Raw genomic sequence first — 23193 nt, 5'->3', positions numbered from 1 at the left:
GTAGGGGCAAAAGTGGCGTTGTTGTGCCAGAAACGGAGAGAGATAGTGCTGCACTGTTGCCTGCTAATGAGAGAGAGAGAGAGAGAGAGAGAGAGAGAGAGAGAGAGAGAGAGAGAGAGAATTCAGAGCAATGAGTATTCAGAGCATTGAGTAAAACACTCCCAAAAATAATGTATTCTCTGTGACACATCTAGGGGCCACAATCTGCATTTAAAGATGTTCCTAGAAGCTTTGTCATTGGTCAAAAAACAACCTGGTCGAAATGACTAACCAATCAGGAAGTAGACAGGCAAATCGACCAATGACAGAGCTTCCAGGAAAATCTTTGAATGCCAATTGCGGCCTTACAGAGACAAATAAATACTTTTTGAAACGTCTATGGAAGAATGAATGGGAAATTGTCTTCCGGTGCCCTTGTCGTTCTGAAAGGGATGCTCTATAAGCAGATCAGAAATATATTTTATGCCATTCTCTGATTTTTAAGTGAAGTTGCCATGAAAATGCTCATTGGGATTCAGCACATTTGTCTTTGAACTGAATACCAGGCACCAAGGTCCCTCAATAACATGTTGAAGTATGCTGCCAGGCAGATGCCAGGAGCCAGGCTTGCTATTCTTTGTGTTCCACCACCCTTCGAAACACCTAAATCATAGCTCTGAATACTATAGGGAAACCAGGGAAGGCCCACAACTATCCATGCATAGTTACATACATATATATATCGGCCCGATATATAAACATGTATGTAACTGGGTCCTAATCTCAGCATTAGGCCTCCTCCAACCTGCTCTGATGGGGTGCAAAAAGGATCGCAGGCCTGAAACTGGCTGGTGGATCGATGTGTGGATCATTCAGGGGTGGGAGAGTCTTTAATGTGACAGCAGCCTGTCAGATTAGAACAGCAGGGCTAAACAAATGCTCCTCCTGCAGGTTAGAGCACTTGTTCCCAAACACTGGGTCGTGGACACATTTTCATGGGTTTGTTTCCTACATTTTGTTTTTAATTAATATTATTTCAAAATAGGTATTATCCTGAAATTCCATAAATTAGAAAATAAATGTTTAAGAAGATTATAACTTGAGGATTTGACTTGAAATGCTGATTTGCTATCTCACTAGTTTGGGTCACGGGCTAAAATGTTTGGGAAGCAGTGGGTTAGAGGCTAGTCGGGCTACACAGCAAAAAATAAATAGTGACCTGTATAAGGGTCCATCCAGGGGCGGATTAACCCTTCATGGTGCCCGGTGCTATGTATAGGCTACCCCCCGTTTTGGTTCCCCCCCGGGGACCGTTTTGTCAGCGGAAATGTAATGCTTCACTGGCGTGTTTCACCGTTTAGCGCTCCTTCAGCAGCCTTTGCTTTAAAATTTCGGTGCTCTCACGGCGATAGCACACACACACACACACACACACACACACACAACCTAAAGCCCGGCCCATTGGCTAGTATGTAAAAATGAGAAAAAGGCCGCACCACGATGCTGTATATTTATTAATATCCAACGTTTCGACCTAGGAGGTCTTCTTCAGGGAATAATGAGTTGTTGGTCCTCATATGTGCTTATGGGCATGAAAAGCAGCCTAAAAATGTTATGGCTTTATACTTGAGTAATCATTTATAAATGAACACTGAAACCACAACTTGAATGACCAATATCTTCCAAAGATTAGTATATTTTCTTTACTTTTTCTTTGCTTAGTTAGTACACCATAACCCCAGTAGTTTGAGGTAATTTTATATTCAAACTATTCCATTGTATGGCTGAGGAATTGTGACAGTGCCCAGAGTGTCACATTAATCAGTTCTTTAAGATGTCACTTATTGTATTAGGCTAATAGTGATGGTTCTTCTCACTGATCACAGCTACCACAGGGATGCCAAGGATATGAAAGGGTTAGAATTGAGCAGAGAGGTTGGAGAGAGGGGGGAGGGCAGACTGGGTTTTCTGTGCTGCATTGCCCAATCCTTATCTGCCTGATGCTGCACAGCAAAGGACAGCTTTGCTTGAAATCTGTTTTGCCGCGGTAGTGTATGTGTGAATTCGGAGCAAAAACCTTGAATTGAAATCAATGGCATATGGCAGCGTCAATGCAAATCAGACTAATTAATGTCTTATACACACTCTATTACATATAGGCATAAAACATAACAAAATAACAATATAACAAGCACTGGATTCAATACTGAGGGCATGAAAATGACAATAGAACTTTGTCATCTTTCAACAATATTGTTTGATTTGTTGATTGATTGATTGATTGAGTGAGTGATTTAAATTTGTATTAACAGATTGTATATGGTACAGTCCAAGGAAGGTACAGGTCTAAACTTTAGATTGACTTGATTGGCTAATCTAAATTATATATCTAAAGTCAGTCAATCAAATCAATCACCCTGATGTTATAGCCTTAATACAAACAGATTTACATTGGAAGCCTAAAGAAGGATTTTTCCTGCAAGCAACGATGCAATATATATGATGAAAGTGAAAATACACTCTTACTGCGTCTGGGTCTATACTCACATACAAATGCAGATAACTTGAAATGTGATTTGATATGTTAATTGATCTGTGTTTAAATCAAATTATTGCTTTTACACATGTACTTATCACTATACTAACCCAACTACACAATCTTCCATTAAGCACATCATTGCTGTTGGGAACCCTCATATGTCCAAAACGGTTACCTTTTTCAAATTAAAAATGTACAAGCTCATGAGTCAGATGAGAGGATTCTACGACATTGAAGAACAGATCACAGAGACACACACAACACAATTGATTCTATTTGTCATTTCAGCATGAATGTGCTTTGCTGTGCATCACCGGGTGTACTGAGCAAACCAACCTGGGAAGTAGCCAGATAAACGCCATCTCTGCTCACAGTGGGAGTGCCAAGTGCTAGCTTTTGCCATTTGGGTCACCATGGAAACAGCTAAATACACAACCATGCAGTCATCAGCTTCTACTCGACATAGGCCATTCTTGTGTGATGCAGATTTGAACATACTTGTCCATCCGTGGTTGATGGTACAACCACTGATATATATGGACACTGGGATGAATCACAACACTAACAGTGTTGTAATACAATGCAGGGTGTACTTCATATAGCATGAGTGATGCACAGGGGTCTTTGGTAGCCTACTCTGTGATCATTAGGCCTATACTGTACATGGACGACCAGTAAGCACATGATCATGTAGGCAATTAGCAATTTAAATAGGCAAATTCGGTTTAGTCTATATAGAAAATATCCATATCCCATAACCCCCAAAATATGGTTTATATGGAATCTGCTTTCATGCTCACAATCAATCATTTGTTTAGGTAGCCTACTACTAAAAAAATAAGCCTATAGATAATATATATATATATATATATATATATATATATATATATATATATATATATATATATATATATATATATTAAACAATAATTATGAATACAAATTCAGTCAGATCGTGATCATATTTACAGGAATATCTGAGCCTATACGCACGATTAAAACATATAGCCTACACTAAGGTTGTTGCATCTACTCTAGCCTATAAGTAGCCATGGTTCACATGACGCTCGTACTTCATTTTTTCAGGGCTAGCCTATAAGTAGGCTACCGGTACGCATTATTAGGGATGTCATAACATAAGCGGTTTTGTGAGACGGCCTAATAAACGATTCGTTAAAGAAACAGCTGACCAGTGACCACGCCACACTGCATCAACGGGGAAAAAACACACTTAATGGGATTGAATTAGGGATGAGTGACACGGATGACACACGCACGGAGTGACACGGATGACACACGCACATGAAACATCCATGTTTTACCTGCTCTGTGCGCATCCCCTAACCGAGACTCGGTGATGTTGCTTGGGTCACTTTGAGATCTCCCTCGTTGCAGCACGCAGTCCTCTTCCAGCCCGTTTGAAGAAGCCATGGCGAGAGATGATCAGGACGGAAAATGACAAACGGAACGTGGGCAGCCTATCAGCGTCAGCCAAGGTCGCAGCAGCAGCAGCACGACCAGCATCAAGTGGGTTTGCAGATTGAACGTGCCTCAACGTGGTCGACAGACTGAGACTGCTGCAGCTTCTTCAGCCCTGCTGCTGCTGTTGCTTTTCGTTACTGCTGTTGATGATGATGATGATGATGATGATGATGGGGTCCCGATCAGGAGCGAGGCTGCTGCTGGGGGAAATCCATTACGCGCGCTGCAGCATCACATTGGTGTTGTCGTGCCTGCCTGCTGTGCCTGGCTGTGACAGTCAGTGCGCGCACTTGACGTTTACAAATTGGGGCGCTACGCCGCGTGCGCGAGGTTCCCCCTACACTAGGCTATGCAGCCTCCCTCCGTCCATTGATTTGCCTTGGCTTAACTCACTGATTTAGTACATGGATGTTAATGTATTAATCATCCACCATGATATTTGACCATAGCTATACATGTATATGGTGGTAACCTAACCACACACAGAACACACAAGCGAAGGAGAGCAATCATTGCCCTGCACGTCGCAGGACGCGACAATAGTTAATGCTTATATTGTATGATTAGGCTGATTAGCCCATGGCCATTTCCTATGTCATACGAAATATGACTATGAAAAGTAAATTTAGGCCTACCGGTATATTAAAAAAAAAAAATAGGTCGCTCAGGCTGGAAGGTCGTAGCCCCCTAGGGCCTCGAATATGCCTACATTTTCCTATAGTCAAATTAACTTATATCACATTGACAAATTGCATAAATTGACAGTGCAGTGACAATGTCTAATGCATATAGGTCTACTCAGAGGATGGCGATAAAAGGCCAGTTTATAAGTAGGCTGATTGGCTGAACATCAAAGACAAGTTACTACAGAATTTGTTCAAATGAATGCATGTTAACTTCAAAGTTAAGGTATAAATTAGTATGCCTACTCATGGCTCAAACTAAGGATCCGACTTAAGTGAAAGGATCCTTACATTTTAAGTTTGAGTAATGAAGTAAGTAAACAATGAATGTTGTTGTAGCACGTTGTTTGCTTCCAGTCCAGTAAATCTGTGGATTTAATGTAACCTCGCCTCACCAGGCTTTAGATTTAATGAGGCAAGTATGGTTGTTCAGTCTGTTTCACTTTTCAACCACTAGGTGGTGGTAATGCAACATCGAGTAGGAGTACAATACCGTTCTGTTTCCTTCCAAGCGTATCACCCAAACAAACATGGCCGAGAACAGCACGGAAGAGAATGGATCAGAAACTTTAAGTCCTGTCGGTGTGAAATCATCTGATGAAGATGTGGTCCGGGAAAACAGCGGATCTAAGGACCTTAGAAGCGTCTTGGTCACTAGTGTTTTGAACCTAGAAAAGCTCGACACTGATCTATACAGGTAACGTCAGTCAGTACAATATAGCTAACTAGTAACTACTACACCTCTGTCTAGTTTTGCTAACGTGGTGGTATGGTATAAAGTTCACTAGAATTGTGTTGACATTTGTGAATCAGAAAAGAATTTACACATTTTGATTTGACTACTAGTTTTAGTAGTTTACATGCAACTGTGAATAATCAAGATAACTTTTGTGATACTGTTCCTATTGCTTTATTGCTTAGTATTTGTGTTTGCTTTCCCAGAGGAATACACCATTGGGTGCCCCTCACTCAGCGTTTATTTGGAGGCCAAATAGTTGGCCAGGCCCTTGTAGCAGCTGCAAAATCAGTTTCTGATGATGTGTATGCCCATTCCCTTCACTGCTACTTTGTAAGAGCAGGTGAGTGTAATAGAAGTTGGTTAAATTGATGCATTGATTGAGTGGAATCTGGCACGATTAATCAATCAGATTAATCGGTCTGATTTTACAGATAAACAAGCCCAAAGTAACAGCTTGAACAGATCTACAAGCTCACAATATTAAATATAAAGGTATTCAAGTTAAGTGCAGATACGCGGCTACATGTATTTTTCAGAATGGACAAAATTAGTATATTTTTTTCAATACAGAATGAGATCATATCGGTAATAACGGAAATTAATTATATCGGATATCGATATCGGCCAAAATGTCTCATGGGCACATCCCTAACTGATGTCATGTACTTACAGCTACAGTATCTCTAGGTCGTCCTCAGACGAGGCCTCCATCGTCGTTTCCAGTCATACCGGTTCTCCATACATCTGGCCAGTTCGTTGGTACTTTGCGCTCCTGCGTCGTTATTGAGTACATCCACGTATGTTAGCGTGGGACGTCCTCGTGACCGGTGCCCGTGTGTTGGATCCCACAGCACTAGTTTGCTGGCTGGCAGCTACCGTGTCTTTGGCAGTGTCCTGCTAGTCTCATTCTCCTGGCTGCTATTTTCTGGCTCACCATTGGCATTCCATCATACAGATTTGTGTTGGTAACATGTGTGCTCTTATTGATGTTGAGTACTGCACGCAACATTCTGGGTGTAGCACCCATCGAGAGACTTCTGCAGGGTTGGCTTCAAGGTCCAGCATTCACTGCCGTATAGGAGAACAGACTCTACCGTTGCGTAGAAGAAGCTGAGTTTGGTTTGACAGGGGAGGTTGGAGTTCCATACACTGGCCATGCCGTTTAGGGCCCTCCATGCAAGTGCCTTCCTCACTTTCAGGTCTTGTTCGGTCGAGTTGACCCATGAGCCCAGGTACTTGAAGTCCTTGACTTCCTTCAAAGCAGTGCCTTCTGTTGTTGTTAGAGGTGGATGCTCTGATGGGATGTTATATAGGTGACTCATTGGAGGCAACGTAGGGTTTAGTGTCTTGCCCAAGGACACTTCGACATGTGGACAGGAGGAGCCGGGATGCTAACCACCGACCCATGGTACATTCAACGACCTGTTCTATCTCCTGAGCCACAGCCGCCCCCAATTCCAGACCTCAGCATGTAATGTTTTGAGGTGTCCCTGAGCAAGACACTTATCCCCTAACTGTGTTGCCTCAGTCGTGCAGAGTACTCCTTGTTACATATAGGAAGGGTTATACCTTATTTCACTGTATGTTCAAATATTCTAAATTTATGGTACATATTCATGTGTCAATTGTGATTTCAATCAACCCTGTGACGAGTTCAAATCGGTTTTCTTCAATGTTGTGGAGAGACATTGGCCTCTATAGACCGTGAGCATCCTATGTGGACTGTCTGTAGTTTGAACTGATTTTATGGTTTATCCTTTATTTTCTTTGTCATTGTTTTTGTGATATGGACCTTGAGTGTGCAATAAAGATTGTAATTAATTTAATACAGTGACAAATACCACAAAGGAGTGTAGTAATATATAATATAATTGAATACTATAGAATAATGTAGATATATATTAATATTATTATAACAAACTTTCAACTATAAATGAGCAGAGCATACTGAGCTGTCCTTTCATTAGAATGATCAATTTCAAAGCTGAAATACACAGACAAAACACACTGCTCTCATGTAAATACTGTACTACTCGTTCTACAGTAAAAACATTTTTTTCTTTTTTGCAGGGGACCCCAAGGTTCCAGTGTTGTACCAGGTGGATCGCACAAGAGATGGTCGCAGTTTCTCTGTGCGTTCAGTGAAAGCCATCCAGCATGGACAGCCTATATTGATCTGCCAGGCATCCTTTCACAAGCTGCAGCCTAGTCATTTGGAGCATCAATTTACGATGCCTGTGGTCCCTCAGCCTGAAGAGCTAAGGACTGTAGAGGAACTTATTCACATGTATCTCAGGTGCAGTATATTGGCACTCATCATACAGTAATATGCAAATTATAGAGACCCCCTGCCTTCCAGGGTGGACAGACAAACATGGTGCCAAGTGGACAATATCCAAATGAAAATCAAACACAAAACGGATAATTGTCCAGTTTGTTTAAAATGGTTCACTAACTTCACTTGTACCACATTCAAAACTAAACCTGATTCACACTATTTCAGAACTCTTAATTGATGATTAGTTTCTAAGATCTTATCACCACTCAGAAAATGGAGCAACCGTTTTCTGAGACCGGCCCATACATTACAGTCAAGCATATTGAACGGTCCTCAAAGGATAAGTTCCTTAACAACTATACTTTCTGTCAATGTAAAGTGCTGTGATGTAGTGAATGATGAGTTTTTCTTTCTAAATCTTGCAGTAATCCAGACGTAGCAGAGAATGCAAAACTAGGACTCAACAAACTGCTTGCTAATGAAATACCCATTGAGATAAAGCCTGTCAACCCATCAGACTTCTACAGACGTGTTGTTTTTGAACCAAAGAAACTGTTCTGGGTGCGAGCGCGGGGACATATAGGTAATAAGATTATAAGATGTTATCATTGTAAGAAATGACTATGACAAGAAGATGTGATGTACTATTTACCATCCTATGTTATTGGTATTATTTGAGCATTCATTATCTATTTTATTTACATTTGCAGGGGAAGGGAACATGAAGCTTCATTGCTGTGTTGCTGCTTATGTGTCAGACTACGCATTTTTGGGCACAGCACTGTTGCCCTATCCAAAATACAAGGCCAATTTTGCAGCCTCGTTGGACCATGCCATGTGGTTCCACAACACTTTCCGTGCAGATGAGTGGATGTTGTATGAGTGTGAAAGTCCTTGGGCAGGTCAGTATTGTTCCATTCAAGTGTGTTTATCATAGGATTGTAAGGATGGCTATGTCGGTCAGTCTGTCACGTTGTCCAACACTTTAATTCCAAACAAGGTATCTCAAAAACATCTGGATAGAATTGGTCTTGTCTCTCGAGACAGACTGTTGACTCACGGAAAAGAGGGCACTGTTTTCCCTTTGTTTTGCACATGGGTTCCCAGATTGGCACCCTAGACTAAAGGATGAACCCCATTACCTCTCCTCTAGTGTCACCCTCCATCTTGCGCCACCCCTTATCCCTAAACATATTTGCAATTTTTTACTATTTTAAAACATTTAAAAATAGTTCAACTAGCCAATCTACATCAACATGTTGTTAGCTTGTAGGTTGGTAGCACAAGATCTAGGGCTTAGTCTTGTTTTGATGTATTTATTCATGTCAAATAATATATATGTATCTTTTGAAGTGTTTATTTGGCATCTTGCAGGTGGCAGCAGAGGACTAGTACAGGGACGTCTTTGGAGGCGAGATGGGGTGCTGGCTGCTTCTTGTGCCCAGGAGGGAGTTTTGAGAGTGAAAGAAGTTACACAGCATAGTAAACTATAGAAATATTTGGATGAAATTAAAATGTCTGTCTCACGCAGACATGTGAAATTGTTATGTATCGTTTTCAACTGCAGTTGATTCATACGCAGCTGTCTCTTGCACTCGTACACCTTTCAAACCTAGTGTGGAGAAAGGTCTGTCTAGGAGTTTTTTAGTTTTCATTTAATACAATAATCAATTAATAATGTATCTATTTTGGGCATGGCAAAATTAAAAAAAATGTTGTGTGACAAAGTATAAAATAACGCTTAAAGTGGTTAATCGATTCACTGATATAGGCTACAACATTTTAAAAAGTATATTAAAACAAACAAACACGCTAATATGTTTTGGAGGCCCAAATTATTCACAATAATAATGGTAGCACAGAGGTGTAAATTAATTATCAGGGATTTAATTTCAAGGACGTTCCAGTGTGTGTTCTGATCATCTGAGAAAGCAATGCTATAGTCTACCTGTCAATCGTTGTATGTAGTATTTATGAATTTTATTGTATGATGCTTTTTCACGATACAAATTATGTTTGTATAATTTATTTCCTAATCCTACCAATAAATAAATTGGAGAAAATAATAGTCCTATACTGGTCCATCAATTTAGTATATCATCAACTAACTACATTACTGCAAAGTCCCCAGTTCATTTACAACTGAACAGATGTGTTGCTTCTTGTCTCTCCATGCTGCCTTTGGTGTTCATCATCCATCAGTAAAAGTGTGTGTAAAAAACAAAACCAACACAAAGACAAACAAAAACAGATGGATAATCCACTTTACACGGATGGTCGCCTGAATCTAAGTCTAAAAAGCAACATAAGTTGTAAAATGTTTCAAAAGAAGACCTACCTAGAGGATTCCTGTTACTTTGTAGAACTAAATAGGGCAGTCCTATGTTTTGTTTACCCTGGGTTCATGCCATTTACTGTGCAAAATTGTTGAAAAACACCCCCAATACTACCACCTCCAAGTCCTATTTTAAAATGTATATCTTTCATAATAACACATTAGCATTGTCTATGACTATTTGTCTTTAGGACAGTTATTTTTCCCAGTAAGAGTTGTTGATCACATAACAGATCAGTAGGTGGGGGTAATGCCGATTATGTCCGGAAGAGGGCGGAAGCAGCCCGGCCCGCCGCAGTGCCCTGTGTTCTCCTCGCGGTTGAAGCAAGCACTGCAAGCAGTCAGACTGAGTCAGTCAGCTGTTCGCTTTTGGACTTGCATATTTTGATTTGATTGAGCAAAAATACTTAGAAATGCCGCGTGTATATGTCGGCAAGCTTAGTTATCATGTTCGGGAAAAAGACCTGCAAAGGTTTTTCAGCGGATATGGAAAGTTACTGGAGATAGACCTGAAAAATGGGTAAGCACGTTAGCTTTAGCATTAGCCAGGCCACGGTCAAGGCCATATTGAGCTGAGGCTTTCCCACCCTGTCACCCATATTAGCGTTTTGTTTTAACTTATTATCCTTAGTTAATTGCAGTATGCTTTTGTTATATGAAGTCGTTCGGCGTTGTTTAGTTGTTGAATCATTTTATTATGAGTAATTAGCCATTTAATGGTGAATTGAACCATCCGTTAACTGCAGTTGCAGAAATGAAGGACAAATGACAAACCGTCGGGTTCAATCAGAGTTGCCATCATTACAGAGTTGGAAGTTTCTAGATTAGTTCCGCTGCGTTGGCTCCCAGCCAGCAGACTGAGACCGGTGAACGCCGGGTACACATTAGAGATTTATTGCCCACCTGAACAGAATATATTGACAGATAAGTAGCTCATAATAACGTGTCTGCGGTGGATTTGTATGAAACAAAACTTTCCCGATAGAGCATAATTCAAGCTTTCCATAGTCTACACAGCTGCTGCAATGAGTTTAACGTGTAATACAATACTAGTGACTTTTCTGTTTGGACGTATGGGCTGTCAAGGGTATTGTTTGGTATTGCAACTATTCCAGATATTGAAAATAGGTCATAGGATTTGAGAGTTGCTTGTGGCTAGATACTTTTGTGTGTCGCCAAGGTTGGGCCCAACTATGCCTATTTATGCTTATGCACATGCATGATTCTCCCATCAGGACACGCCCCCCTCATCTAGACTGAGTGTCAAAACATTGAGCAGCATGGAGTGTTGGAGTTTGGCGTCCTACGTACCACCTGTTTCTAAATGTCACATAATGCAGGAGGCAGCAAAATGTTGTGTTATTGAAAACAAGCACTTCCAAACTCTGACACTTAGATTATAAAAATAATCAAATGCAGGCCATTTCTTGACAGAAAGTAGCTCATAACATTTCTATGGTGGATTTTCATGAAACAAAAACTTTGCAGATAGAAAGAGGATAATTCAAGCTTTTCGTACAGCTGCAATGTTAGTGAGTCTAACATTGTTTAATGCAATCAGACAGGATGAATGGGCTGTCAGCCTGTCAAGGCGTTCTCGCATAATTTCCAGGTACGACGATGTCACACGCATACCCTCTATTCTCACAGGACCTATCCTCTCAACATTGTGCACGGTACCTGGGCGAAACACCAGGAAAAGTACACGCTGTGTATGCTTGTACAAGTTGGCAAGAATAACATTTTCAATCAGTAGTACTAGTCCCTCTCCCTAACATGTAACAATATTAACACAAAATAATACAGAAAAAACCCAGATGATGTTTGGATGTGCCTTTAGTCCGGCAGCCAACAGGGTTTTCTTTGTTCAAAGTGGGACATTTGGTATGTGTGTGACATATACACACACACTCACACTCACACACACACACACGCTATAGGAAGTAGAACATCAAAACCAAGTGTGGGAAAAAGTTTAACTAAATTTAATCAACAAACAAAATGTATATTTTGGCTCCTACAGTATGGTCACATAATTAATGAAATTGCTCACAGCCGGTCAGCAGGTGGATTCATGAATGTATGACATGTACTACGGTATGTATAGAGTATAGACAATATTTTAGGCCAATTAAAAAAAAAACGATATACCAAATTCCCTACTCCTGAATAATTTGGTTCCCCTGCAGGTATGGATTTGTAGAGTTTGAGGACACCCGTGATGCTGATGATGCCGTTTACGAACTGAATGGGAAGGAGCTGTGTGGAGAGAGAGTGATCATTGAACATGCCCGAGGACCACGGAGAGACCGTGATGGATATGGCTACGGGGGAGGACGCAGTAAGTTCCATGTTTTGCAGTACACTTGGCCTCTGTTTCATTTTTTGATTTGTTTAGATGAGATGTGGAATTTTGTGTCATGTTTTTGTTTGCTAACATGTCAAAAAATGTATATATTGTTTATCCTGAAACGCCATGTGGATTGTGGAGAGAAAAGGGGTCCTCACTTTTGTATTTTCTTTAGAGCTAGGCTTAATGCCAACATACTCTGTGGATAGTACTTGTGGACCAGACAAGCTTTATTGGCACGATTATTAATTTGTTAAATTATATGATATAATATGTAATATATCAGACCGTAGTCTGTGTAACTACATCGGGCATTTATTATTTCATCTTAAATTCTTATTGATGGCTAGCGATGCCCCACAGTAAAATATTCTGTCTTATCGAGACAATTACATTTAAGGAATTAAGAATCTGTATATTTCCACATATTATTATTATTATTATTATTATTTTCCATTTTCTGTGGTTGGGGCTGTAGCCTAGCACCCACTGATTTGCGTGTAATTAGGTATGCTGTGGCGATATAACTGTAATCTAAAAGTCAATACAGTTTTCATGTGGAATCACATTTGGATTTGCTCAGTTCTAGATGTGTTCTCCTTTGATCCAAATATCATGCCTTTTTATTTTAGCAATGAAGCTCTAAATGCTGTAACGAGGGATATGTGAAGCTGTATTTTTTTCCCAGTTTGACTTGGACATTAACAAAGTGCTTGATGTTTCAATTTGAAAGAGTCCACTGCGGGCTGAGTCCGTGTCCATTGAGGCTAAAGATGACTGGCTAAGATGACTGCTTGTCCCGTTTGGCCTTGGCTTTCACCTTACAATGTGTGTGTGACCTTTGACCCTTTGACCATTGGCTGAAATAACCGGAAGCCATGATGACGGCATCCTTTTCGAATAGACCAGGGTAATGGTGAGGAATCCCGTTGGTTTTACTGTTGCAAGACATGTCGCAGAGGATGAAGCCAACATAATGTTTCCATCTGTTTAAATATTTTTGGAGCCAATGTGCATCGATTGGCCCTCAGTACTACAGTACAAGAGAAAAAGAAGGATTTTTGGTAGCTGTCCTATTAATTCAATTAAATACATTAAAATAGTGTCACAGGACAACTAATTCCAGATTGCTCAGTAAGGATGACTGAAAGGGCCACCGCCTATAATACAAATATTACTCCTATGACTTTTGACATTTTGGGCTAGATTTGAACAAGTCTCTCCCAAAGATGGAAATAAAACTGAACTCTAGTTATGCTTTTGACAATGAATAGAAATCAGTTTAAGGCAAAAAAAATAAAAAAGATCCTGTCTATAATTATAATGTGGCTAGTGAAAATGACAGCTGTTATATAATCAGACTGCTATTACAGTCTATCTAGCCACTAGATAGACTGTAATGGCTACTTTCGGGCCATGCACCGAAAGTAGCAGATCTACAATATTTTCTGCATGCGGTCCGTTTATTTGATGACAGTAACACAGTCAACCCAATGACGTGTGTTACAGGCTACAGCCGAATGTACGTCATCTAGGGCGGGGTCGTGTGCCAAAAGTAGCAGATCTACAAGCTTACAACACGTCGTTGCGACGCAATGTAGATCTGACTTGTAGATCTGCTACCATTTGAAGTGCTGTAAACGGTAATCATGTGACAGTGCACCCAACGCGCATGTCACATGCATGATGTTTGGCCGAAGAGACCGCCAAGATTTCATAAAACTGTATTAAACCGTAAAACTACACAGCCTTAAATCAGTTGTTCAAAACAAAAGTAATTCTGAAATCTGATCATAACTATTTGTGTGGGTCTCGTTTGGTTGTTGGTTCTCTAGTTTCTAGCTGTGGGTGAGAGTTTATGTTCACAAATTAATTGGACTATGCACATGGGAATAACATTTGAAAAGGGTGGATTTTTGCATAGGTATATAAATTAACTCCTGCCTTGTGAGGATTTTGAAACGTCACTATTTGTCTCTCATACCTCCAAATTGTTTTTATTGGCAAGTGCCTTTTGTAGTGCCTTCGATGGGGCCGATGTCATTTTTGATCTTTGTGTCTTCTTTGAAGGTAGTGGTGGCTACAGCAGCAGAAGCCGCACCGGGAGGGAGAAGTATGGGCCCCCTGTACGCACAGAATACCGCCTTGTTGTGGAGAACTTGTCGAGCAGGTGCAGCTGGCAGGATCTCAAGGTGAGAGCTGACAAATGCAGCTGCTGTAATGGCGTGGTGGGACAAGACTGACTCAATCAACAAATCAGCCAACAGGAATAATGTTATTTAGACAGTGCTACAGTAGGTGTGATGTTTACCTGCTATCTTTGTTACTTTGTAGCACATGTTTATTTCATTTAGCACCAATTGCTGAATCACTTGTGGTTGACTAGGGTTCATGCCGATTTGCACTTTGCTAAATGCATAAATTGTACTGAACCTGGACAGCTTACAGATGAAGCATTATAGCCATAAAAGTATGTAGAGATTTCTTTCTTGCTTTAACTGATCATTTTTAATATAATGTACATACTGTATATCATTATTTAAGGATTTCATGCGCCAAGCTGGTGAGGTAACCTACGCAGATGCTCACAAGGAACGAACCAATGAAGGAGTCATCGAATTCCGATCCCGTTCCGACATGAAGCGAGCCATCGAAAAGCTGGATGGCACCGACATCAATGGGAGGAAGATCCACCTGGTGGAAGACAAACCTCGGCGCCGTCGCTCTTATTCTGGAAGCAGGTCCAGGTACACAAGCGAGGCTTGAAAGAGGCTTTCTTCATTTGCCTTGTATTTCCTGTATGTTTATGACGTGTTTTGGTGTCTATATTTACCACATCAGGTCTCGTAGCAGGCGTCGCTCTCGCAGCAGGAGCAGAAGAAGCAGAAGTTCCCACTCCAGGTCTCATTCTCGGTATGTGTTTAAGTAAAATGAATTAATCTTAAATTAGTATCAATGATCTAGCACCGCTGGCACTGACACATCTTCATTTACTGTGTACAGTATATGATAAAAATGTATATGTGGAAGAATATTTTATTAAATGTGCAATTTTGTTGTTGCATTTTTTGCAGCTCTCAATCCCGCAACAAACGCCGGTCCCACTCGAGGAGAAAGTCTCATTCTAAGTCCCCTGAGAAGTCTCGCTCTCGCAAGTCCCACAGTCGCTCCAAGAGTAACAAGTCACGCTCTCGCTCTGACACCCGGAAGTCACGCTCCAAGAGCCGATCCAAAACTAAGGCTGAGCGTGAGTCCAGGTCCAAGGAAAAGTCTGCCAGTAAGAAGTCTCAGAGCCACTCTCCGTCCCATCCCAAGTCTGCCTCAAAGTCTCCATCTCCCAGCGAGGACCGCCGGCCCTCGAAATCCCCAGCCAGGCGTTCAGCCTCTCGCTCCCCTTCGCGTTCCAAGTCCCGCTCCAGGTCCAGATCAGCATCTCAAGACTGACCATCATCATTGTGAAGATTTGTAAAGAATAAACAGCGGTTCACCACCATCCATCAGACACATTTAACATAGGCTGATGCACTTTTCGATTTTGACAGATCTAAAAGGATTTATACTATGAACCGTTTGGAAGATTATTTCTCTGTATTTTATCAACAAGCTATTACTTTTTAAAAAGGTATTGCTTGGTTTTTATTAACTATTTTCCTCTATAATAGCATTGTAAATTATTTTGCATTCATAATAATCTGTAAATTGATGCTCAATCTGCAATTGGAAATGTTTTCCATGGTTTTCTTCAATTCAGCTGATAAACCAAGCTGTTTGTTGTAGTACAGTACTACGTTGTAGTGTAGTACATGTTTAATTGAGATGTTTAATGGAAGGTTGTAGAAGCAGAGACTGAACATTCACAATTTACTGTTTAGAGTTGATGTTTTCTTGTTGAAACTTGAAATCCATTGACTAATGCAAAGCTGAATTTGGGTTTTTTAAACCATCCGTTTTGTTTCAATAAAGCTACAGCTTCCATTGCATTCTGGCTGTTTAAAAAAATATATATTATTATTTTGGAGCAACCATGATTGGCAAATTGAAGTTAACTATACATTAAATTGTGACTTTAAAATTGATGAATAATGAAATGGCGATATCCAATGTTATAACCTTGCGGACTGCGGACACCTGATTTATAGTCGTACATTTTATTTAGTTGGTAATGTAATCAGTAACAGAAATGCTAATGCCCACCACAAAAATATAAATAGTGGAGACATGTTTTTATTCTCCAAGTAATATAGTTACTATTAGATAGCATACTGCACATTATGTTTTTTGTAGAAATTGTAAAATAGGCAGTCTTTATATTTTAACTATATATATATATATATACACACACACACACACACACACACATACACACACTATACTGTATATTATACAGTATACAATTAATATAACAGTCGTAAAAGTGGGTAATGCGTCTATGTTTTCGGGCGCGTTCGGAAATAGCGCACTGCAATGCAAACTAATAGGCGAGTGTGCTCCGGTGCGGTATTTCCGAACGCGCCCTTGGCCCCTTGCTGTCAGTCGGACTCGTGTGGAAAAGCCGAAGGCCTGGTGACGCGAGGTTAGTGTGGTTGCTAGGTGGTTAGCGCCCATGGTTACTCTTTTTTCCCATAATGCATTATGCATTATCGACATTGCAAGAAGAGAAATTGGAAGGTAACTTAAAACGACGAGCTCGACAAATTTTAACAGCTAGTTCTCTAATTACGATTATGTATTGTCAGTTATTTTATTTCTAATACAAGTCCATTAAACCGGGGATATTACATTATTAGGCCTACAACTATAACTGACTCGTCGAATGCCCGTCCTATGTAGCCTTTGAAGTTAGCATGTTTGGTACTATTTTTTACAGTCTATGGTTTGGCACTAGAAACCCGGTTGTAGCCTACCATAGTGAGCTAGATCGGTCACGGCAAGAAATCAGACCGTATCTGGTGTTAATATTTAAGCTAATTAACTATAGTTAATAAATTTTTATCTTTACAGTAATGAGAACATTTGCCAGACTTAATAGCAATGTTAGCACTAATGTAGCTAAACTTATGATACTAATTATGCTGTCTTGATTAAATAAAGTGCGATCATCTATAATTGCTATAATTTCTGTTGCAGATATGTTGATATAACCGATACGATCAGTTACTGAAGTTGCCAGACTTGATGAAGAATGGACAAGGAGCAGCGTAACATAGTTGTTTTTAATGCTTCCAAAAGAGAGTTATTTACAGCTAACAGCGGATACAAGTCACTGCAGAAAAGGTTAAGATCGCAATGGAAGATCCAGAGGTAAAATAATTATGCGTGTGAAGTAGAAATTCTAAATCTATCAATCTGGACTTTCTTGGAACTGAATTTATTTTTCAGAGGTATGAATGCTACAGTCCAATTTAGTCAAAAACCCTTGTTTTTCAATCCCATTTCCTTAAGTATTAAGGAAGAGCTGTCATTGGAGAAGCTGAGGGGTGTCAAGTTGTGGTTAACTGCTGGTCCAAGAGAAAAGTTCACTGCATCAGAGGTGATGTATTGTACCGACAGGCTCAATAGAATTGTATTTAACCAGTTTTAACTGTTAATTGGATTCTTTTTTTGTCATCCAAATAGATTTGTACACTTTAACGTCAATATAACATCCACATTGTCACCTGTCATAGTGGCATAGAAAAAATTATTAGCTTCTGGTTTTTAATTTCCCACCAAATCTCTTTATTTTATGAAATGTTATTTCACACTGATATACCATTGTATTGTAGCTGGAGGTGCTGAAGCAGTACTTGGATGGAGGGGGGAATGTCCTTGTGATGCTTGGTGAAGGAGGAGAAATGAAGTATGACACAAATATCAACTTTCTTCTGGAGGAGTTTGGAATAATGGTCAACAATGGTGCATATAAAACAAGTTCATATTATTACATGTTATAACACAATTCAATAATGTAATCATGAGGGATTTCTCTTATTGAAGTTTTTTTGTTGTAATTTCTCCTACAGATGCTGTTGTGAGGAACGTTTACTACAAGTACTTCCATCCTAAAGAAGCACTGGTGTCAAATGGTGTGTTGAACAGGTTAGTGGATGAGGCATGTTTTCACAAGGTCAGATTGTATTCGGATTAGTTGGATCTTTTCACTGACTATTAGGTTACCTATTTCATCTTGGTCATATATTCTTATATATTCTTCTTCACATTGTTTAGAGAAATAAGTCGGGCTGCAGGCAAAGTGGTCACAGGGATCATTGAAGATGAAAGTGTTGGGAATAATGCCCAGTAAGTACTTTGCCATTTTTGTTTTATACTCTAGTCTATAGGGTAACTGGAACGTTCACCTCAAAACATTCTCCCCTAACAGCGGACCACCACGCCAGTCTCAATCTGCTTGGTGAGAATAGACTGCAGTCCCTAACATTAAGTTAGGACGTACAGTAGTTAGGCGTGTTTTGGGGTGACCGTTACAGCGACGTAGTGCCGTCTGAAGTGGAGTCGCATGCGCGACCGACTTGCTGTGCCGAACGTAGCGAAGTCCGCTACAGCTGACTCGGCAGTGTTAGTAAATCATCGTAAATCATCAATAGAGGCCCTGCTGCTTCAAGGAATGCCATTTAATACATGACGTATTGATGTTGTCTTCATGCAGGGCTCTCTCATTTGTATACCCATATGGGGCGACCCTGAGTGTAATGAAGCCTGCCGTTGCTATTCTTTCAACTGGTTCAGTCTGTTTTCCACTCAACAGGCCTGTCCTGGCCTTCTATGAGGTCAAGGTGAGAAGCATGATACATTTTCCCTTCTCTTGTCGATCTTATATTTAGAATATGTTCTTGTCATGTCATTTAAAAGATGTCTCATCTTTTGTAATGAAGGAGGGTGGGAAACTGGCAGTGCTGGGTTCCTGTCACATGTTCAGCGACCAATACCTGGACAAAGAGGAGAACAGTAAAATAATGGTGAATACAAATGATGACCAAAGACCCCTTTGAATAGTTGACAGAGTAACTAAATCTTTCCATTGTTTGGAATCATTACATTTTGAGTGATTTGTGACCTGATTTGTGTCCCTCTCTTATTCCAGGATGTTGTCTTCCAGTGGCTCATGACTGATAATATTCAACTGAATCAGATTGATGCAGAGGACCCAGAGGTGAAGAGATTTTTTTAGATTGGTACATTTACTGTAGTGTATTGATCCACGTTGATCTGACCTTTTTTCTCCTAGATCACAGATTACAATATGTTACCAGATACTGGGGGCTTGTCAGAACGACTTCGAGTTTGCTTGCAAGAGGGTGATGAAAATCCAAGGGATTTCACTTCCCTCTTTGACATGTCTGTGTTCAAATTGTCAAACAACACTTTGCCGCAAGTAATCAGGTAGAAACTAAGATACATGACATACATGACATCCAGTCCATCATTGCCATGTGGTGTACTTTTCTACTGACTAATGTTTTGTTCCACAGTTCTTATAAACAGCTTAATGTAAAACATGAACCCCTCCAACTGATCACACCACAGTTTGAGACACCTCTACCACAGCTACAACCTGCTGTAAGTTTCATTTCAGGCATCCTGCCCTACTTTTGTTATATTTTATTTTGCCAAGGATATTTCCACATGCCCAGAATATAGGACCAACCAAGCACAGACAACACAACAAATGTGTGTGTGTGTTTGTGTGTGTGTGTGTGTGTGTGTGTGTGTGTGTGTGTGTGTGTGTGTGTGTGTGTGTGTGTGTGTGTGTGTGTGTGTGTGTGTGTGTGTGTGTGTGTGTGTGTGTGTGTGTGTGTGTGTAATTCATCTGTCAGAAATGTAAACAGCACATGGTACAGTCAGACAACAGTCCTGGGGACTTCACTTGTGGTCCCATCTATTCATAATTAATTAATCAACAGCATTAAAAAAGAACACAAAATGCGTCAACAAAATAATGCAAAACACTGTACAAAGGAGAGAGGCAGGGTGAATGACATCTCCTTTCTGTGGGAATTTGCATTTACGCCCCCTTGTGGACTCCTTACACATGATCTTTCAGGCCCTTTTTGAAAGAAACCAGTGATTCACATGATTTGATTGTAATGGATGGTGTCCTTGCCCCAAGGATGACCAGCACAGTAGATTAACTAGATTTATTAGTCCAATGACAATTTATTAAACCTGGTTGCAGAAGTGCATGTGGCAGGATGGGCATGGCCAAAACAAAGAAGCTAAACCCAATACCAACAAACTTCCCTAACAACATACAATAAATAAAATGGCAGGTGTGAATACACAAAACGGAAGACAAAAGCATTAATGGCTGCTTTGCCTGCTTATAGTTTCAACTCAACATAAATATATATGTACACAGCTGTAGCTGGTCATGTTGGGAACCATGAAGGAGAGAGATGTTGACTGCTGTTGGCTTTTCTTAAATCCTGGGAGCTGACATTCCCAGGAGCATTCAGCAACCTGCCAACCAGGACAAATACTCAGTTACACAATCTACCCATCATCACACATCTGGAACTCAGTCATGGGAGAGAATAAAACATTACAACACCAGCCTACACACACAGCCTACAATAGCCAAAGATTACTATTGACATGAAATATGGCTGAAGAAGTTAAAAGTATTAAGTGGATGTTTTCTATCCCAGGTCTTTCCACCTGCCTTTAGGGATTTACCGCCACCTATGCTAGATCTTTTTGATCTGGATGAAACGTTCTCTTCAGAGAAAGTGCGCTTAGCACAGCTCACCAACAAATGTAAGTAAAATATTTGAATTATATTATATAAAATCTTGAATTCTAACTGCAGTAATAACCCTATTCCATATTTGTTCTGCATATCTCCTTTCCCAGGTTCTGATGATGATCTTGAGTTTTACGTACGGAAATGTGGTGAAATTTTGGGAGTTACTGGGAAGCTGGACAAAGATCAGAGAGATGCCAAACACATTTTGGAGCACATTTTCTTCCAGGTGGTGGAGTTCAAGAAACTCAATCAGGTTAGTTGGCCCATATTCACCCACAATAGAAAAAAGGTTTTAATATGTTGAATGCGTGACTAATTTGACCATTCTTTCCCTACAGGAGCATGATATTGACACAGAGGCACAATTTCCCCCATTCTAATGTGTGAACTGTACTTTAGAAATTTCTCAAATACCAGTATTTCTGAAGGTTCTCAGTAACTTATTGGCATAGAAATCATCTTTAATTTTGTAAAGACTTCTGTACCTATAATTGTTATCAAATGAAATTATCTTGTGGCTTTTTATATCTCATTATTTTCTAAGTGTTTACTGTACAATACATTATCCAATAAAGATAGTTTACATACAAAATACATGCAATTTTATTAAACTTAGTTACAGAAGTGCATGGTGGCCATGGCCAAACAAATCAGAGGTAAAGCCAATTGCTTGATACTCAGTTTTACACTCAGGTTTTCGGTAAAGCATAACATATCCATGGTTTTAGATCAAGAACATAAAGTACCATCCGTATACATGGCAGCCATATTGATGTGAAATTGATGTTACTCTCTTAACAGCTGTTACCAATGATACCTATTTTGTTGTTCATGTTCCATTGTGGTCAACAGTCAGGGTTCTGCTATGTTGGTTCACTGGAATGGCTCTGAAACACTAAATGGAACACCTGTGTGAAGGTGACATGCTGTTCAAATAATATGGCTGCCTGTGGCCTAAGCTTCAAGCATTTGTGCTTAGACTTGCTTCTCCTCCTGGTTCTGCAGACTGGTTTGGATTGGAGCTTCCAGATTCCAATATAGAGGAAATGTCAGCCATTGATTTGGATCGAATTTCTTGGCCTGAACTAAAGTTGAAATCCTGAGTGCTCACTTCAAAGATGGGTTTGGGGCTATTCATATCTGGCTCAATGACAGACATGTCCCATATTTTGGCTTGTCCTGTCAGCTCGCATGGTGTGGAGGACAGCATCTCCAACTGTACAGCTGATGGTACTGTGAGGTTATTGCACTGCAGGGGACACACAATATCTGATGACGGATCAACCAAAACAGACTTCTCTTCTGACATTTTTGATGATGACTCTAGTGCAGACAAACTCTGGTACTCAAAAACGTTCTTGTCGAGTTCTGATGGAGATGGACACTCAAAACTTTTCAAGTCTAGGATGAAAAGAGAGTAGATTAAACATTGGCATTGCCAGAACACTTGTGATGAATGATAACATAATGGAAATTGGAAAAATACTTTAACTTTGCTATGATGAACGTGTTGCTATACTACCTCATGTACAGGGACAACAGAAGTTAACTTTGATGTTGCATGTTCTGGGACTTGATTTTTCTACAAAAGACACAAGATGTGCCGATTTTAACAAGTGTTTAACACAAAAAGTTTCATTTACCCAAAGACTTCTCCATGTTTACTTTTGGCTGTCGATGAGGTTCAAGCTGTGACCACCTGGACATAAGTGAATAGTGCTGATGGGGGAGAGGCTCCTTTTATTTGCTGAACCCAGTTGTAAACAATTAAGTGTGAGTGCTTAATCATAGTGTGTGCTTGAAATATACCCCTTCTACATACTGTGAAATAAAAAATTCAACAGGTATCTTTTTTTCTTCTTTCTTTTTGTAACCGAATGGGTTCCCAGATTGCATTAAGCATGATATCCATATTTTGACCATTTAATTCCAATCATAATTTTTTCAAATAATAATTATTATTGTTGTTATAAATAAGTGGTTAAAAAACAAACAAAAAAACATTTCATCTCCACTGTTAGGCTCGTATGGTTGCAACTTGCAACGAGTCTAACATGTCAGAAAT

The 23193-nt window shown here is 40.0% G+C and overlaps 4 protein-coding genes across 7 annotated transcripts in view; 3 read left to right on the top strand and 1 right to left on the bottom strand.

Moving 5' to 3' along the window:
• Positions 1–3949, bottom strand: part of phactr3b (phosphatase and actin regulator 3b) — a gene marked incomplete at its 5' end in the record, with an annotated part of 37597 nt that extends 33648 nt beyond the window's left edge. Inside the window, one exon of the mRNA XM_080789049.1 lies at positions 3841–3949. Coding sequence (XP_080645175.1) covers positions 3841–3949 — 109 coding nt within the window. The remainder of the gene's footprint in view (positions 1–3840) is intronic.
• A 1259-nt stretch (positions 3950–5208) lies between these two features.
• acot8 (acyl-CoA thioesterase 8) lies at positions 5209–9766 on the top strand. The gene is made up of 6 exons (XM_080775552.1): positions 5209–5380; positions 5626–5762; positions 7493–7718; positions 8126–8283; positions 8411–8602; positions 9075–9766. Exons 1-6 carry the CDS (start codon positions 5214–5216, stop codon positions 9191–9193), a joined length of 999 nt encoding a protein of 332 aa, XP_080631678.1. The 5' UTR covers positions 5209–5213; the 3' UTR covers positions 9194–9766.
• A 597-nt stretch (positions 9767–10363) lies between these two features.
• Positions 10364–16326, top strand: srsf6b (serine and arginine rich splicing factor 6b). Of its 2 annotated transcripts, XM_080773823.1 has the most exons (7): positions 10364–10555; positions 12225–12376; positions 13290–13301; positions 14456–14577; positions 14930–15132; positions 15227–15298; positions 15460–16326. In XM_080773823.1, the coding sequence occupies exons 1-7, from the start codon at positions 10449–10451 to the stop codon at positions 15827–15829; spliced, it is 1038 nt and encodes a 345-aa protein (XP_080629949.1). In that variant the 5' UTR covers positions 10364–10448; the 3' UTR covers positions 15830–16326. The 2 variants fall into 2 exon arrangements, with proteins under 2 accessions (XP_080629949.1, XP_080629950.1); XM_080773824.1 differs by lacking the exon at positions 13290–13301.
• A 686-nt stretch (positions 16327–17012) lies between these two features.
• ift52 (intraflagellar transport 52 homolog (Chlamydomonas)) lies at positions 17013–22900 on the top strand. 3 transcript variants are annotated; one of them, XM_080781319.1, is made up of 15 exons: positions 17013–17053; positions 17513–17686; positions 17828–17915; positions 18151–18280; positions 18388–18463; positions 18593–18664; positions 19032–19158; positions 19258–19341; positions 19467–19535; positions 19611–19765; positions 19855–19942; positions 21031–21139; positions 21236–21381; positions 21467–21511; positions 21546–22900. In XM_080781319.1, exons 2-14 carry the CDS (start codon positions 17568–17570, stop codon positions 21506–21508), a joined length of 1305 nt encoding a protein of 434 aa, XP_080637445.1. In that variant the 5' UTR covers positions 17013–17053; positions 17513–17567; the 3' UTR covers positions 21509–21511; positions 21546–22900. The 3 variants fall into 3 exon arrangements, with proteins under 3 accessions (XP_080637445.1, XP_080637444.1, XP_080637446.1); XM_080781318.1 differs by having other exon boundaries at positions 21467–22900; XM_080781320.1 differs by lacking the exons at positions 17013–17053; positions 17513–17686; positions 17828–17915; ... (1 more) ...; positions 18388–18463; positions 18593–18664 and having other exon boundaries at positions 19235–19341; positions 21467–22900.
• The last annotated feature ends 293 nt before the right edge of the window (positions 22901–23193 follow it).

Source organism: Protomyctophum bolini (genome assembly GCF_963924005.1).
Source record: "Protomyctophum bolini genome assembly, chromosome: 2".
NCBI lineage: Eukaryota > Metazoa > Chordata > Actinopteri > Myctophiformes > Myctophidae > Protomyctophum > Protomyctophum bolini.
Note: the sequence above shows the minus strand (reverse complement) of the source record. Positions and strands in the feature narration are given on the sequence as shown.